This window comes from Entelurus aequoreus, linkage group LG20 (assembly GCF_033978785.1).
Source record: "Entelurus aequoreus isolate RoL-2023_Sb linkage group LG20, RoL_Eaeq_v1.1, whole genome shotgun sequence".
Classification (NCBI taxonomy): domain Eukaryota; kingdom Metazoa; phylum Chordata; class Actinopteri; order Syngnathiformes; family Syngnathidae; genus Entelurus; species Entelurus aequoreus.
This window is the reverse complement of record NC_084750.1, coordinates 16,057,241-16,076,367: the sequence shown is the minus strand read 5'-3', so window position 1 is coordinate 16,076,367 and position 19,127 is coordinate 16,057,241. Positions and strand designations below refer to the sequence as shown.

General features: G+C 34.6%; 1 protein-coding gene across 1 annotated transcript in view; it reads right to left on the bottom strand.

Annotated features, from left to right (window-relative positions):
- Window positions 1-13,008, bottom strand: part of LOC133635958 (rap guanine nucleotide exchange factor 5-like) — a 174,382-nt gene extending 161,374 nt beyond the window's left edge. Inside the window, exon 1 of the mRNA XM_062029474.1 lies at window positions 12,618-13,008. Within this exon, the coding sequence (XP_061885458.1) occupies window positions 12,618-12,761 (144 nt within the window). The 5' untranslated portion in view covers window positions 12,762-13,008. The remainder of the gene's footprint in view (window positions 1-12,617) is intronic.
- Window positions 13,009-19,127: the final 6,119 nt, after the last annotated feature.

Below are 19,127 nucleotides of genomic sequence, written 5' to 3'. Positions count from 1 at the left end.
TGCTTACAAGATGTGAATGAAGATAATGTTAACGTTATCCTATCTCAGATGATGACATTCATGACAGCCAGAGTGACCAGGGCAGTGTTTGCTCGGTTTATTTGATTTTTTTCTTAAAAAATAAAAGTGAGCTTTTGGTAAACCAAGTATTGTCTTTTTTTCCATATACAACAACCTATCTGGATTCGATAGGAGAATCGATAAGGAATCGGTTCGATAAGAGGATTCGATAATGGCATCGAAATCGATAATTTCTTAACAAACATCATCCCTATAAAGTAGTGTAAAGTTCTTGCTTATAGCTGTCAGTAAACTCGCCATGAAAGCGCTAAAACATACCGGTGTAGTGAGTTTACATTATTCACCCAAGGAACTTCAGTTATTGAGGAGTTTTTTTCATGGGAGACATTTCTGCCGTTGTTGTTTCCGGATGAGGAAATGATGATGTCAGAATAATTGTATCTAAGTTATCACAAAACTTTGCGTTGCCATGAGTTCCCGGCAAGAGGACAAAAGCTGTCTTTGATCTTACCAATCAAAAGGCTTGTAAAACTCCACTTTGTAGGATAGGAAGCGACATGAAGGCGTCGGTTTCATTGATGTATTGTAATCCACAGGAAGATTTTGTCTTGACCCGAGATCTACAAAGCGCAGAGGAAGCAGGGCCTGGCTCCCCTCCAAGCACCTTTTCTTTGAACTGTTTTGTGACAAAGGCAGCGGTTGTTTACGACCCCCCTTCCTTTAGAAACAGCTGTTGCCATGTAATCAGGGAAAGTCCAAATAAAAGAGGAGGCGTACAATCTTTCGTCAGAGCGTGGGACGATCTCATTGAGCCAAATTTAATTCTGTCTCTGTTTAATTCCTTGCTTCTTGTCTTGTTTAATAGATGTCATCAGTGTTTGAACCTGACAGATATTTATTGAAGTGAAGTCTGAATGTCATTTAAACAGTTAGCTTCATCTTTTGACACTTCTTCCACTCCCGTCCTTGCACGCTACACCGCTACAACAAAGATGACGGGGAGAAGACGCTGCCGAAGGTGAGCCACGTAAATAAGACCGTCCACAAAACGGCAACCGGAAGTGACTGTCAGAAAGCGAATTGAAGATGATGTGTAAAACATATTTTATGCAACATTTTGACCAAAGAACCACCATTACATGTTATGTAGACCACAAGGAAGTCTTTTGCATTTAGAAAAAAAAATTATATGACGACTCCTTTAATGCGCCTTATAAGCCGGTGTGCCTTATATAGGAAAAAAGATGAAAAATAGACCATTCATTGGCAGTGCGCCTTATTGGCTGCCAGACACCCTCTCCATTGATAAATAGTACCATTGCTAAGTTGGAAATTGCATTACTGTATTCATTGGCAGGCATAAATAAGTCATAAAAAATATCAATAATTATTGACAGAGCAATAAAAAAAATGTAAAATTGTAATACAGTTTTCAGCCATATTGCCCAGCCCTACTTTTACGTGTTCACGTGATAAGGGAAGTTGTAGTAAAGCGAACCACCAACATTAGGGATGTCCGACAATATCGGCCTGCCGATATTATCGGCCGATAAATGCGTTAAAATGTAATATCGGAAATTATCGGTATCGTTTTTTTTATTATCTGTATCGTTTGTTTTTTTTGTTTGTTTTTAAAAAAAAAAATTAAATCAACATAAAAAAACACAAGATACACTTACAATTAGTGCACCAACCCAAAAAACCTCCCTCCCCCCATTTCTTTCTGTTATCAATATCCTGGTTCCTACATTATATATCAATATATATCAATACAGTCTGCAAGGAATACAGTCCGTAAGCACACATGATTGTGCGTGCTGCTGGTCCACTAATAGTACTAACCTTTAACAGTTAATTTTACTCATTTTCATTAATTACTAGTTTCTATGTAACTATTTTTATATTGTTTTACTTTCTTTTTTATTCAAGAAAATGTTTTTAATTTAGTTATCTTATTTTATTGTTTTTTTTTAAAAAACTACCTTATCTTCACCATACATGGTTGTCCAAATTAGGCATAATAATGTGTTAATTCCACGACTGTATATATCGGTTGATATCGGTATCGGTTGATATCGGTATCTGTAATTAAAGAGTTGGACAATATCGGAATATCGGATATCGGCAAAAAGCCATTATCGGACATCCCTAACCAACATTATTCTGTCCTTCCAGAGAAGCAGTAGGAAATAAACTGTAATTAATGACAAGTGCTCAACAGCAACAGCTTTGCCTTTATTAACAACTTCAGTTTTAGTAGCAAGCAACAATACAAGACTAACATCATCCCTGGCTAGCGTGTCACAACTTTGCAGGTCTCCGTATCTGCTGGTATTTGACACAGGTCCCTATATCTCCATATAGCTGCCCGGGGATATGCATGTATATCATTCTTTAATTATGGACCTCCAGAATCAGCATGTCCTCATCATTTTTTTTTAATAAGAATACTCGTATGTTGAAGCACAGTACAATCCATCAAGCTGTGTGGCTTCATAGCTTACCAAAGTCCTACTAAAACATGTTTGATAGATTTTTGAGCGCCGTGTGTAATGTTCTTTATTATCAATGGAACATATAAAATGTTGGTGTTGTTTACTTGAGTCATATTGCCATCATAGTAGGGGTGTAACGGTACACAAAAATTTCGGTTCGGTACGTACCTCGGTTTAGAGGTCACGGTTCGGTTCATTTTCGGTACAGTAAGAAAACAACAAAATATACATTTTGGGGTTATTTATTCACCAAATTTTCAAAATCTTCCACCAAAAATAATTTTCTTAGTGGAATTTTTGATGTGAAGTAATGGGAACCTTGGATAGGTCAATAATTCATAATTACATTGATTTTGATTCAATATTATGTTTTGAGCAATGACAGTTTGAAAGAAAAAAAAACAGCTTTGTTTTTTTAGTCAACATTGCAACTTTTTCTAAATTACCTATAACCTTTAAGCTTTTTTATTTCACTTTTGTTATGTTTTTGTTTATTTTAATAGTATTTTTAGAATGTGCCGTGGGCCTTTAAAACATTAGCTGTGGGCCGCACTTTTGACACTCCTGCTATAGATTAGGGCTGCAACAACTAATCGATTAAATCGATTAAAATCGATTATAAAAATAGTTGGCGATTAATTTAGTCACCGATTCGTTGGATCTATGCTATGCGCATGCGCAGAGGCTACTTTTAATTTTTTAATAAACCTTTATTTATAAACTGCAACATTTACAAACAGCTGAGAAACAATAATCAAAATAAGTATGGTGCCAGTATGCTGTTTTTTTTCAATAAAATACTGGAAAGGATAGAAATGTAGTTTGTCTCTTTTATCCGATTATTAATCGATTAATCGAAGTAATAATCGACCGATTAATCGATTATCAAATTAGGTGTTAGTTGCAGCCCTGCTATAGATAATAAAAAATTAAATGTGATAAGTCTATGGATAAAAAGCAGAGCCTGGCGACGCATGCGCGTTTATCATAATTCTCTCTCTCTCTGCTCCTCCCTGCTGCGCGCACAATTTGTTTTGTTTTTAACCCCTTCTTAACCCTGAACGTACATTGAAAATACACGCAACCCTAACTCAAAATGCCGGACATTTGAGGCATGTAAGAAACTCCGCCCTGACAGCTCCGCAAAAGAGGACATGTCCGGTGAAAAGAGGACGTATGGTCAGTCTATCCTAGCCCGTTAGCTGCTAGCATGCCGTGTGTTGTGCCTCGGTGTGCATTGTTTACACAACGTGCGTTACGCTACTTAATATGTCCGTGTGGAAACTCGTTCGGTACACCTCCGAACCGAACCGGAACCCCCGTAACGAAACGGTCCAATACAAATACACGTACCGTTACACTCCTACTGAATAGACAATATGTCTAACATTTTTCCATTTCTGTCAGTCCAAATATGCTGAAACACACACGTAGGATTCTCTGTTTGAGAATCACTGCCTTAAAGGATCATCGCACAAAATGTGTATTTCAGAAGCACAGCAAGAATATTTTCTAATCAATATGTCCTATTTGCCAGAAGCCATAACGAGGTGCCATATTGCTAGTGACGACATGACATCACCAACGTATCCTCCATGTTTCTGCTTTTTCCCATCGTTTCATAAACTGGATCATTATTGTCTGGGACAAGAGAATCAAAATGGAGTTGAGGTCTGTAGTTAGGAGAGCGGACCATCCCTCGGACCCATCTTTCACGCCATAAAACCATGAATGCATTAATAATGGACGCCGCACAATTGGGCCTGACTGACAGGACAGGATAAAAAAGGCGACGTGTGACCTCAGAAGTCAAGTGTGCTCAGACGGGGCGGCGTGAGGCCAAGTTCGCTGAGAACTAGGTTAAGTGTTCCCTCAAGCAAGAGCTAATCTTTTATTGAGTATCATAACAGGTCACCATGGACATTCATGCAAGACTCCACCCTCCAAGGTGACACTGAGAGAGGATCAAGCCCTTAATAGGTTGAGGGAAAAAACTGTCATATGATTTTCTCATATTAGACTCAAAATGTGTGGCCTAAGAATGAGATGATTGTGTTTACACACTCACATGTATTAACTGTAAATTGGTCAATGTATTTATGGTGAGTTTACCAAGACAATATTCAAACTAGTTCCTCATTCTATTTCATTACATACAATTGTTTGAGCAAAACATAAGAAATAACTAAGCAAAAGCAATATCTATTATTTACTACTCATTTAAATGATTTGGAATTATTCCCTATGTTTGTAAACATCAACAAACATTTTTTAAACACAAACCGCCTTGAAATGTGAATGTTTTATTTTGAAGAAAAAAAAACCACAAAATACACAGATAATTTATTTTGTGTTTTTGCATGATCTACTACTCATCTAAATAATTTGGAATGATTCCCTATGTTTGCAAACATCAACCAAAAAATGTAAAACACAACCTGCCTTGAAAAGAGAATTATTTATTTTTAAATATATATATATATATATATATATATATATATATATATATATATATATATATATATATATATATATATATATATATATATATATATATATATATATATATATATTTTTTTTTTTAAATCATTTTGAATTATTCCCTATGTTTGTAAACATCAACAAAAAAATTTAAAACACAACTTGCCTCGAAAAGAGAATATTTTATATTGAAAAAAAAATGATACAAAAACGGATCATTTATTTTGGGCCCTGTGATGAGGTGGCGTCTTGTCCAGGGTGTACCCCGCCTACCGCCCGAATGCAGCTGAGATAGACTCCAGCGACCCCGAAAGGGACAAGCGGTAGAAAATGGATGGATCATTTATTTTGTGTTTGTGCATGATCTACTACTCATTTAAATCGTTTGGAATTATTCCGTATGTTTGTAAACATCAACAAAAAAATTTAAAACACAACCCGCCTTGAAAAGAGAATGTATTTTTATTTTTTTTAATATATATATATATATATATATATATATATATATATATATATTTTTTTTTTTTTTATCATTTTGAATTATTCCCTATGTTTGTAAACATCAACAAAAAAATGTAAAACACAACCCGCCTTGAAAAGAGATTTTTTTTACATATATATATATATATATATATATATATATATATATATATATATATATATATATATATAATTTTTTTTAAATCATTTTGAATTATTCCCTATGTTTGTAAACATCCACAAAAAAATGTAAAACACAACCCGCCTTGAAAAGAGAATATTTTATTTTGAAAAAAATAATAAAAAAACGGATAATTTATTTTGGGCCCTGTGATGAGGTGGCGTCTTGTCCAGGGTGTACCCCGCCTACCGCCCGAATGCAGCTGAGATAGACTCCAGCGACCCCGAAAGGGACAAGCGGTAGAAAATGGATGGATCATTTATTTTGTGTTTGTGCATGATCTACTACTCATTTAAATCGTTTGGAATTATTCCGTATGTTTGTAAACATCAACAAAAAAATTTAAAACACAACCCGCCTTGAAAAGAGAATGTATTTTTTTTTATATATATATATATATATATATATATATTTATTTTTTTTATCATTTTGAATTATTCCCTATGTTTGTAAACATCAACAAAAAAATGTAAAACACAACCCGCCTTGAAAAGAGATTTTTTTTACATATATATATATATATATATATATATATATATATATATATATATATATATATATATATATATATATAATTTTTTTTAAATCATTTTGAATTATTCCCTATGTTTGTAAACATCCACAAAAAAATGTAAAACACAACCCGCCTTGAAAAGAGAATATTTTATTTTGAAAAAAATAATAAAAAAACGGATAATTTATTTTGGACCCTGTGATGAGGTGGCGACTTGTCCAGGGTGTACCCCGCCTACAGCCCGAATGCAGCTGAGATAGGCTCCAGCGACCCCGAAAGGGACGAGCGGTAGAAAATGGATGGATGGATTTATTTTGTGTTTAGTGTATGATCTACTACTCATTTAAATATTTTGGAATTATTCCCTATGTTTGTAAACATCAACAAAAAAATTTATAACACAACCCGCCTTGAAAAGATAATTTTATATATATATATATATATATATATATATATATATATATATATATATATATATATATATATATAATTTTTTAAATCATTTTGAATTATTCCCTATGTTTGTAAACATCAACAAAAAAAATTAAAACACAACCCGCCTTGAAAAGAGAATATTTTATTTTGAAAAAAACAACAAAAAAAACGAATATTTTATTTTTATCATTTGGAATGATTCCCTATGTTTGTAAACATCAACAAAATGTATTCCCTATGTTTGTAAACATCAACAAAAAAATGTAAAACACAAACCGCCTTGAAAAGAGAATATTTTCTTTTTAAAAAATAATATATTTTTTTTATCATTTTGAATTATTCCCTGTTTGTAAACATCAACAAAAAATGTAAAACACAACCTGCCTTGAAAAGAGAATTTTTTAAAAAAAAATTTTAAACGGATAATTTATTTTGTTTGTGCATGACCTACTACTCATTTAAAATCATTAGGAATTATTCCCTATGTTTGTAAACATCAACAAAAAATCATTTTGCGTAAATACAAATATTGATCTAAATCATATACCGATACTACCCTTGGTATCGACACGACCGATTTATGGATCGATCCGCCCTCTTACGTGTTGTGTGCTGACTGCAATATTTTACAGTAAAATTCTGGCAACTGAGCTGCCTTTTTTTTTTTTTTACCATAAAAACCGCAGTACTGTTTTTCCATTTACAGTAATATACACAACATTTTGAGGTGAAATTATTGCAATTTACCAGATTTTTTTTACATTTTAGTTTAAAAAAATCTACTAATAAAATGCATTAAAAAATGGTGTAATGATAGCATTCACTGTTAGACGCGGCCCTCTGGGGCCAAACATAACTGCGATGTGGCCCTCAGTGAAAACCACTTTGACACCTCTGCCTTACAGTTTCAGGAAATTAATCCGATACCGATTGGTGGCCGATCGGTCGGGACATCCCTAGTGTAGATGATGGATCTGTGGCGCACGGTCTGTCCTTTTATGTCGCGGTACAGACACATGTTTACTATTTTGTGTTCCTCCCGGTCTTTTGTGGACAAATAGTCTCCAAATCAGTAAATGGGTGCGATCCCTGACCCTGACGTGGCAGGAACACGCCTGACAATCCCAACGACTGCACAAGTGTCAGCTCTACTTGTCTTCATTATCGCCGAGCAGCCAGAGGAGAAACATTCCCTCTGTGCGAACGCAAGACAGATGAGTTTCAGGGCTTCCTGTCCCGTCGGCTCCAAATGTTACCAAAGATACTAATGACTCCTCTCGCTGTGGGGATTAAACGCTTTACATCCTGCTGCTCCAAGATAATGCCTGCTCACACGTTCACGGATATGTTCTGTTTTTTCCTCTGAGCAGAATATTGGGAACAGCTTCACTTAGAATATGTTTGGCTTTTGGAGGTTTTATCTCCCATGAATTCATTTTTACAGTTTATTTTGGTGAAATAGACACATTAGGATTTTCTCACCTCACTCCAATTCCCCCATCTTTAAGTACTATAACAAAAAATATGAATGCAACACTTTTGTTTTTTGCTCCCATTTTTCATGAAAAACTTTGACTATATACTAGGCAGTGTTTCCAACACATTCATTTATTTGTGGCAGCCCGCAACGAAATAATTACGTCCGCCACAAATTAAAAAAAATTAAAATTAAAAAAATTAAAAAACAATTTTTTTTAATTTTTTTTTGTCCTGTCCAGCTTCTCAGGCAAATCATATAGTTGATGTAGATGCCCATATAGGCTGTTCAGATTTACTTTACAAAAGAGAAGTGTAGGATACTTCTCTTGTTGCCTTATTTGTATTTGACCACTACTGTTTTCTGTTTATTTGTTACTGACTGTGGCAGGACACCTCTGCCTCTGTTTCACTTTATGTTGCTGGTAAATAATATGGTTGTAGTAGTAGGCTAAAGTTAAATTATTTAGTATGCACTAATTAAAGGGGCAGAGCTTTAAGAGACATTTTAGCTTTTATATTTTATAAGATATATTTTTTGTAAGAACCACAATTAATAAATATATTTCAGTGAATAACTTATTGTTCAAATCTGTATATAAATATGTACATAAAGTGTTGTAATTATATTGTAAAATGGATGGATGGATGGATGGACGTTTAAAACAAAACTGTTATTATTAATTAGTAAGTATACATTTTTTGAGCCTTTTTAGAGAAAATCATATCATTGTAGTAAATTATGCAAATTACTCGATGATGTCATGGTGACCACGCCAATAGCCACGCCCCCACCGCCACAGGTATCTTGGCAGTTTATGGGAAACACTGAATTTGGTAAATAAATAACCCCAAAATTTATATTTTGTTGTTTTCTTACTGTACCGAAAATTAACCTGAACCGTGACCTCTATACCGAGGTACGTACCGAACCGAAATTTTTGTGTACCGTTACACCCTTAGTAATAGGTCTTTTGTTTCTATAGTAAAAGTTTTAGATATTTGAGTTCAACTCATGAAAAATGGGAGCAAAAACAAAAGTGTAGCGTTTATATATTTTTTTCAGTATACTTGTATTGGTAGCACTGATCCGAGTTTGGTACTTTAACTGTTAAAAAGCGTTGACAAAATAACGCTCCAAAATGTGGCTGTCAAACCCAAAAACTGTAAACAATAAGTAGCAGCACGCACACTGTAACAAGTGTGTTTATGATTTAAATCACAGGTGTCCAACTCAAGGCCCGGGGGCCGGATGTGGCCCGCCACTTCATTTTATTTGGCCCTCGAAAGCCTGGAAATAATATGTATCAATAAAGTACTGTAACTTTTCTCACTAAGTGTATTCTTTCTTTCTATTTTGGGAGAACTTTTTTTTTTTACTCCATTTAATCGCAAATTATGTTAACTTAAATATTGTCTAATTATGCAAAAATATATTATCAAACATTCAAACCATTTTTAAAATAAAAATAATTACTAATAATAATGATTTCAAAGCGAGTTATCCATCAAAAAATTGTGCAATGTAAAAGTAGCAATAGATTTCATGGTAAAATGTTGTTTTTTACTGTGGTTTTTACAGCATTTTTCTACTGTAATAAACTGTGGTGACGTGTTGGCATTTACAGTAATACACCGAAAAATATACGGTTGTTGATTTGCGCTCTGCGATGAGGTGGCGACTTGTCCAGGGTGTACACCGCCTTCCGCCCGATTGTAGCTGAGATAGGCTCCAGCGCCCCCCGCGACCCCGAAGGGAATAAGCGGTAGAAAATGGATGGATGGATGATTTGCGCTAAAAAAACTAAACCTGGCAAAATTTTACCGTAAAATTAAATGTTTATTATTTACAGTAAAAAAAAAACTAATGTAAATTTTACAGTAAAATTTTGGCAACTGAGCTGCCTTTTTTTTATACCATAAAAACAGCAGTAGTTTTTCCATTTACAGTAATATACACTACATTTTGAGGTGAAATTATTGCAACTTACCATATATATTTTTACATTTCAGTTTTTAAAAAATCTACCAAAAAAATGCATTAAAAATTGGGTAATAATAGTATTCACTGTTAGAAGCGGCCCTTTGGGGCCAAACATAACTGCGATGTGGCCCTCAGTGAAAACCACTTTGACACCTCTGATTTAAATAGTTAATCCAATCATCCATCCACTTTCTGTCATTTCCTCATCAAGGCGGGCTGAGCTGGAGCCTACCCCAGAGCGACAGGCGCTCAATTTGATTTGTTGGCGACTGATTCAGTGACCACAAGAAAGATTTATGATTAGGGATGTCCGATAATGGCTTTTTTGCCGATATCCGATATTGTCCAACTCTTAATTGCCGATACTGATATCAACCGATACCGATATATACAGTCGTGGAACATTATTATGCCTAATTTGGACAACCAGGTATGGTGAAGATAAGGTCCTTTTTTTAAAAAAATCATAGAATAAAATATTAATAACAGAAAGAAACAACCCTTTTGTGTGAATAAGTGTAAATGGGGGAGGGAGGTTTTTTGGGTTGGTGTATTAATTGTAAGTGTATCTTGTGTTTTTTATGTTGATTTAATAAAAAAAATAAAAATAAAAAAACACAAAAAAAAACGATAACGATAATAAAAAAAATTATACCGATAATTTCCGATATTACATTTTTTAAAGCATTTATTGGCCGATAATATCGGCATGCCGATATTACAGTCATAGCATTAACACATTATTATGCCTAATTTGGACAACCAGGTATGGTGAAGATAAGGTCCTTTTTGAAAAAAATAATAAAATAAAATAAACATATTCTTGAATAAAAAAGAAAGTAAAACAACACAAAAACAGTTACATAGAAACTAGTAATTAATGAAAATGAGTAACATTAACTGTTAAAGGTTAGTACTATTAGTGGACCAGCAGCACGCACAATCATGTGTGCTTACGGACTGTATCCCTTGCAGACTGTATTGATATATATTGATATATAATGTAGGAACCAGAATATGAAAAAACCCTTTTGTGTGAATGAGTGTAAATGGGGGAGGGAGGTTTTTTGGGTTGGTGCACTAATTGTAAGTGTATCTTGTGTTTTTTATGTTGATTTAATAAAAAAAACAACCAAAAAACAAAACAAAAACAAAAAAAAGATACTGATAATAAAAACCGATACCGATAATTTTCAATATTAAATTTTTTTAAAGCATTTATCGGCCATCTCTATTTATGATCCTCTATCACTTTTTTAAATGTCACACTGTAAATAAATTAAAAAAACAACCAAAAAACAAAAAAAAACGATACTGATAATAAAAACCGATACCGATCATTTTCAATATTACATTTTTTTAAAGCACTTATCTGCAGGACGATATTATCGGCCATCTCTACTTATGATCATCAATTATCACTTTTTTAAATGTCACACTGTGGCTGAGTGATGGATTATTATGTGTGCTTACGGACTGTATCCCTTGCAGACTGTATTGATATATATTGATATATAATGTAGGAACCAGAATATTAATAACAGAAAGAAACAACCCTTTTGTGTGAATGAGTGCAAATGGGGGAGGGAGGTTTTTTGGGTTGGTGCACTAATTCTAAGGGTATCTTGTGTTTTTTATGTTGATTTAATAAAAAAAAACAACCAAAAAAAAAAAAAAAAAAACGATACTGATAATAAAAACCGATACCGATAATTTTCAATATTACATTTTTTTAAAGCATTTATCGGCCAATAATATCGGCAGGCCGATATGATCGGCCATCTCTACTTATGAACATCAATTATCACTTTTTTAAATGTCACACTGTGGCTGAGTGATGGATTATTATGTGTGCTTATGGACTGTATTCCTTGCAGACTGTATTGATATATATTGATATATAATGTAGGAACCAGAATATGAAACAACCCTTTTGTGTGAATGAGTGTAAATGGGGGAGGGAGGGTTTTTGGGTTAGTGTATTAATTGTAAGTGTATATTGTGTTTTTTATGTTGATTTAATAAAAAATAAAAAAAAACACACAAAAAACGATACCGATAATAAAAACCGATACCGATAATTTGCGATAGTAAATTTTTTAAAGCATTTATCGGCCGATATTATCGGCCATCTCTATTTATGATCCTCTATCACTTTTTTTAATGTCACACTGTGGCTGAGTGATGGATTATGCAGACGACCATTGAATTATTGGCGTGAAATGAGCTGGGGTAGGCTCCAGCTCACCCACAACAATAATGAGGGAATGGGAATCACGTGATCAAGAATAACAAACATGTGTGTGTGTGTGTGTGTCTGTAGTACGGCCTATCTTGAGGGTGGTTGCCTTGACAACCACAGTGTGCAGGTATGGTGTCCAGCATAGCACAGCAGGCTATATGATGGTCGCGCGCCCCCGCGCGTACACGCTGACCCTGCGACAGTCACGCTCAGGACAAAAACACCTGAGTCGTGACGTCATCCAAGTTAGCGTCGGCGCGCGAAAGGCGGAAGGACACGCTGGGGGGGGGGGGTGACGGAGTACTCACGCTCTTCTTCCGCAGGTGCAGTCCGTGCTTAAGTAGTCCCGGCAGGTCCCGGATTTTGTGCTTGAGCTGAGCCTGGTCCCGCGCGCTCCGGTTCCACCGTAAGCCCGCGAGCAAGCCGTCCTCTGCGGGCTCCGAGTCCTCCATGACGGACACTAAAACTAAAAGAAAACAGTCCCACGTTTGTGTTCCGAGTGTTGTCCTCAACGTCCGCGCCACTTCTCCGCCATTGCCCCGCTCATCCTCTTCCTCCTTTTTTTTTTTTCCCGCCTCGCCGTCTCACGGAGCGAGCCGCATCACGCGCTCGCGACACACCGAGGCGTGGACGACGTTTAACGACCTACTTGTGTTCCGCAGCACGTCACGTCACGCCGCCGACACCACCACCACTGTTACCACCACCGCTGCTGCTACTGCTGCTCCACCCTCAGGCTGGCGTGCACGCCCCCGGGTGAGCAGGTTGACGAGGCGTGCGCGTGCGTGTGACTGAGGAGGAGGAGGAGGGGGGGTTGGTGGTGGGGGGTTGAATCGCTTTTGACTCCCTTAGGCAGGCCTGGGCAATCATTTTGACTCGGGGGCCACATTTAGAGAACAAAATGTGTCCGGGGGCCGGTATATCTATTTGAAGGAACACTAATACAAAACTTCACAATAAGTGAAGTGAAGTGAATTCAATTTATATAGCGCTTTTCTCTAGTGACGCTTTACATCAGGGATCCCCCAAACTTTTTGACTTGGGGGCCGCGTTGGGTTAAAACTAGAGATGTCCGATAATATCGGCCTGCCGATATTATCGGCCGACATATGCGTTAAAATGTAATATCGGAAATTATCGGTATCGGGTTTTTTTATTATCGGTATCGTTTTTTTTTTTTTTTTTTTATTAAATCAATATAAAAAACACAAGATACACTTACAATTAGTGCACCAACCCAAAAAACCTCCCTCCCCCATTTCTTTCTGTTATCAATATTCTGGTTCCTACATTATATATCAATATATATCAATACAGTCTGCAAGGGATACAGTCCGTAAGCACACATGATTGTGCGTGCTGCTGCTCCACTAATAGTACTAACCTTTAACAGTTAATTTTACTCATTTTCACGAATTACTAGTTTCTATGTAACTGTTTTTATATTGTTTTACTTTTTTTTTATTCAATAATTTTTTTTAAATTCATCTTATTTTATTTTTATTTTTTTTTAAAAAAGGACCTTATCTTCACCATACCTGGTTGTCCAAATTAGCCATAATAATGTGTTAATTCCACGACTGTATATATCGGTATCGGTTGATATCGGTATCGGTAATTAAGAGTTGGACAATATCGGATATAATAAAATCATTTTATTTCATCTGCTTGTTTCTTTCCTCCACTTCCTCGTTACTCAAGATTAAAATGTAAGATTTTACAGCCCTGATATGATTATTAATGAAGAACAAACATTACATTTTATTAGAGATGTCCGATAACATCGGCCTGCCGATAAATGCTTTAAAATGTAATATCGGAAATTATCGGTATCGGTTTTTGTTATCATCGGTACAGGTGTTTTTTAATTAAATCCACATAAAAAACACAAGATACACTTACAATTAGTGCACCAACCCCAAAACCTCCCTCCCCCATTTACACTCATTCACACAAAAGGGTTGTTTCATATTCTGGTTCCTACATTATATATCAATATATATCAATACAGTCTGCAAGGGATACAGTCCGTAAGCACACATGATTGTGCGTGCTGCTGCTCCACTAATAGTACTAACCTTTAACAGTTAATCTTACTCATTTTCATTAATTACTAGTTTCTATGTAACTGTTTTTGTATTGTTTTACTTTCGTTTTTATTCAAGAATATGTTTTTTGTTTATTTATCTTATTTTATTTTATTTTATTTTTTTAAAAAGGACCTTATCTTCACCATACCTGGTTGTCCAAATTAGGCATAATAATGTGTTAATGCTATGACTGTGATATCGGCATGCCGATATTATCGGCCAATAAATGCTTTAAAAAATGTAATATCGGAAATTATCGGTATAATTTTTTTTATTATCGTTATCGGGTTTTTTTTGGTGTGTTTTTTTATTTTTTATTTTTTTATTAAATCAACATAAAAAACACAAGATACACTTACCCCCATTTACACTCATTCACACAAAAGGGTTGTTTCTTTCTGTTATTAATATTCTGGTTCCTACATTATATATCAATATATATCAATACAGTCTGCAAGGGATACAGTCCGTAAGCACACATGATTGTGCGTGCTGCTGCTCCACTAATAGTACTAACCTTTAACAGTTAATTTTACTCATTTTCATGAATTACTAGTTTCTATGTAACTGTTTTTATATTGTTTTACTTTTTTTTTATTCAATAATTTTTTTTAAATTTATCTTATTTTATTTAATTTTTTTTTAAAAAAAAGGACCTTATCTTCACCATACCTGGTTGTCCAAATTAGCCATAATAATGTGTTAATTCCACGACTGTATATATCGGTATCGGTTGATATCGGTATCGGTAATTAAGAGTTGGACAATATCGGATATAATAAAATCATTTTATTTCATCTGCTTCTTTCTTTCCTCCACTTCCTCGTTACTCAAGATTAAAATGTAAGATTTTACAGCCCTGATATGATTATTAATGAAGAACAAACATTACATTTTATTAGAGATGTCCGATAACATCGGCCTGCCGATAAATGCTTTAAAATGTAATATCGGAAATTATCGGTATCGGTTTTTGTTATCATCGGTACAGGTGTTTTTTAATTAAATCCACATAAAAAACACAAGATACACTTACAATTAGTGCACCAACCCCAAAACCTCCCTCCCCCATTTACACTCATTCACACAAAAGGGTTGTTTCATATTCTGGTTCCTACATGATATATCAATATATATCAATACAGTCTGCAAGGGATACAGTCCGTAAGCACACATGATTGTGCGTGCTGCTGCTCCACTAATAGTACTAACCTTTAACACTTAATCTTACTCATTTTCATTAATTACTAGTTTCTATGTAACTGTTTTTGTATTGTTTTACTTTCGTTTTTATTCAAGAATATGTTTTTAGTTTATTTATCTTATTTTATTTTATTTTTTTTAAAAGGACCTTATCTTCGCCATACCTGGTTGTCCAAATTAGGCATAATAATGTGTTAATGCTATGACTGTAATATCGGCATGCCGATATTATCGGCCAATAAATGCTTTAAAAAATGTAATATCGGAAATTATCGGTATAATTTTTTTTATTATCGTTATCGGGTTTTTTTTGTGTGTGTGTTTTTTTATTTTTATTTTTTTAATTAAATCAACATAAAAAACACAAGATACACTTACCCCCATTTACACTCATTCACACAAAAGGGTTGTTTCATATTCTGGTTCCTACATTATATATCAATATATATCAATACAGTCTGCAAGGGATACAGTCCGTAAGCACACATGATTGTGCGTGCTGCTGGTCCACTAATAGTACTAACCTTTAACAGTTAATTTTACTCATTTTCATTCATTACTAGTTTCTATGTAACTGTTTTTATATTGTTGTACTTTCTTTTTTATTCAAGAAAATGTTTTTAATTTAGTTATCTTATTTTATTATTATTTTTAAAAAGTACCTTATCTTCACCATACCTGGTTGTCCAAATTAGGCATAATAATGTGTTAATTCCACGACTGCATATATCGGTTGATATCGGTATCGGTTGATATCGGTATCGGTAATTAAAGAGTTGGACAATATCGGAATATCGGCAAAAAGCCATTATCGGACATCCCTAGTTAAAACAATTTGGCCGGGGGCCAGGCTATATAAATATACACCATATTGCCAAAAGTATTTGGCCACCCATCCAAATGTTGAGAATCAGGTGTCCTAATCACTTGGCCCGGTGTATCAAATCAAGCACTTAGGCATGGAGACTGTTTCTACAAACATTTGTGTTAGAATGGGCCGCTCTCAGTGATTTCCAGCGTGGAACTGTCATAGGATGCCACCTGTGCAACAAATCCAGTCCTGAAATTTCCTCACTCCTAAATATTCCAAAGTCAACTTTATTATAAGAAACTGGAAGAGTTTGGGAACAACAGCAACTCAGCCACCAAAGTGGTAGGCCACGTAAATTGACAGAGAGGGGTCAGCGCAAACACTTTCTGCACAGTCGGTTGCTACGGAGCTCCAAACGTCATGTGACCTTCCAATTAGCCCACGTACAGTACGCAGAGAGCTTCATGGAATGGGTTTCCATGGCCGAGCAGCTGCATCTAAGCCATACATCACCAAGTCCAATGCAAAGGGTGGGATGCAGTGGTGTAAAGCAGTGGTCCCCAACCACCAGGCCGCAGACCGGTACCGGTCCGTGGACCGATTGGTACCGGGCCGCGGCCACACAAGAAATTAAAAAAAAAGTGTTTTTTTAAATTTTTTAAATCAACATAAAAAACACAATATATACATTATATATCAATATGAATAAATCGTAAGTACACATGATTGGATTTCTTTATGACAAAAAAAAAAAAAATTTTTTTTTACTAACGTTATGACAGACCGCCGTAAAAAACGTAATGGAATTTTACATTTTTCTATGAAGGATAAAACATTGAATATTGACCAAATATGAACGTCACACCCCCTTTCGATCGACATATTTTACAATCAAGTGAAACGCAACAAAAATGCAACAAACAGTCACAAATGAACGCAAAGGGTACAAAATAAACATACCTACAATCTGATATATCACTAAGCTTTAGAACTTTGTTGTGAAAATCTCCTTCGGCGTCTGTGGAAACGCTCCCCGCCCACACTGCTTGGTGCCTCGTCTGAGCTGCTGTGACGTGACCGTGACTGATAACTGGACTTTGATAAACTCGCGGACTGACTGGCGCCAGCTCGCTAGCAGAAATGCTAACATGAAAACAAGAGTTGTTAACTTATTATGTGGAAATAGTGTCAAAGCGCTTTGAGTTCCTTAAAAAAAAAGGTAGAACAGCGCTATACAAGTACAACCCATTTACCATTTAACGCAGGGATTTTCAAACTTTTTCGACTCAAGGTCCACATTGAGCTGAAAGATTATGGTCGGGGGCCAGACTATCTATTTATGTAATATATATGACATAATTTATATAAATATATATATATATATATTTTTTTTATATACTGTATATATATATATATACACACACATACGTATGTATATATGTATATACTGTATATATATTTATACACACACACACATATATATATATACATACATACATATGTATGTATGTATATATATATACACATATGTACACAAATATATATATATATATACTGTATATATATATATATACACATATGTACACAAATATATATATATATATATATATACACACAAATATACATATATACACAAATATGTATATACATACACTAGCGTTCAAAAGTTTGGGGTCACCCAAACAATTTTGTGGAATAGCCTTCAATTCTAAGAACAAGAATAGACTGTCGAGTTTCAGAAGAAAGTTCTCTTTTTCTGGCCATTTTGAGCGTTTAATTGACCCCACAAATGTGATGCTCCAGAAACTCAATCTGCTCAAAGGAAAGTCAGTTTTGTAGCTTCTGTAACGAGTTAAACTGTTTTCAGATGTGTGAACATGATTGCACAAGGGTTTTCTAATCATCTATTAGCCTTCTGAGCCAATGAGCAAACACATTGTACCATTAGAACACTGGAGTGATAGTTGCTGGAAATGGGCCTCTATACACCTATGTAGATATTGCACCAAAAACCAGACATTTGCAGCTAGAATAGTCATTTACCACATTAGCAATGTATAGAGTGTACTTCTTTAAAGTTAAGACTAGTTTAAAGTTATCTTCATTGAAAAGTACAGTGCTTTTCCTTCAAAAATAAGGACATTTCAATGTGACCCCAAACTTTTGAACGGTAGTGTATATATAAAAATACATACAGTATATACTGTATATATATATACAGTATATATTTATATATATAAATAAACATACATATATAGATACTAAGAATAAAACAGTACTTTTTGGATCACATTCAACAATACCGCGATAATAACGATAACTGTGATGTTTAGGTCACGATAACCGTGAAATGACAGGTTACAAAGAGCTTTTACGCGCAGTGTTGGCCTAAAAAACACATTTTTATTCATGTACCTTTAGAATTTTATTTTGAAAAATCACAGAGTGTTAATCAATTTAATAAAAGAAAAGAAAACAACCCCAATTTTAACCCAACCCCAGCTGTACAATACTTAGGATAGAAATGTACAAAGCAATTGAGAAGACAATACTTATTAAATGCAAAAATAATACCAATACCTATAATAATAATAATAATAGTAATATCTACAATAGTTTAATGTTTTAATCAAAAAATATTTATTTTTTTAAAAATTGGCAAAAAAAAAAAAAAAGTTGTTTTTTTTTCATTTAAATCCATTCTCGAAAATTAT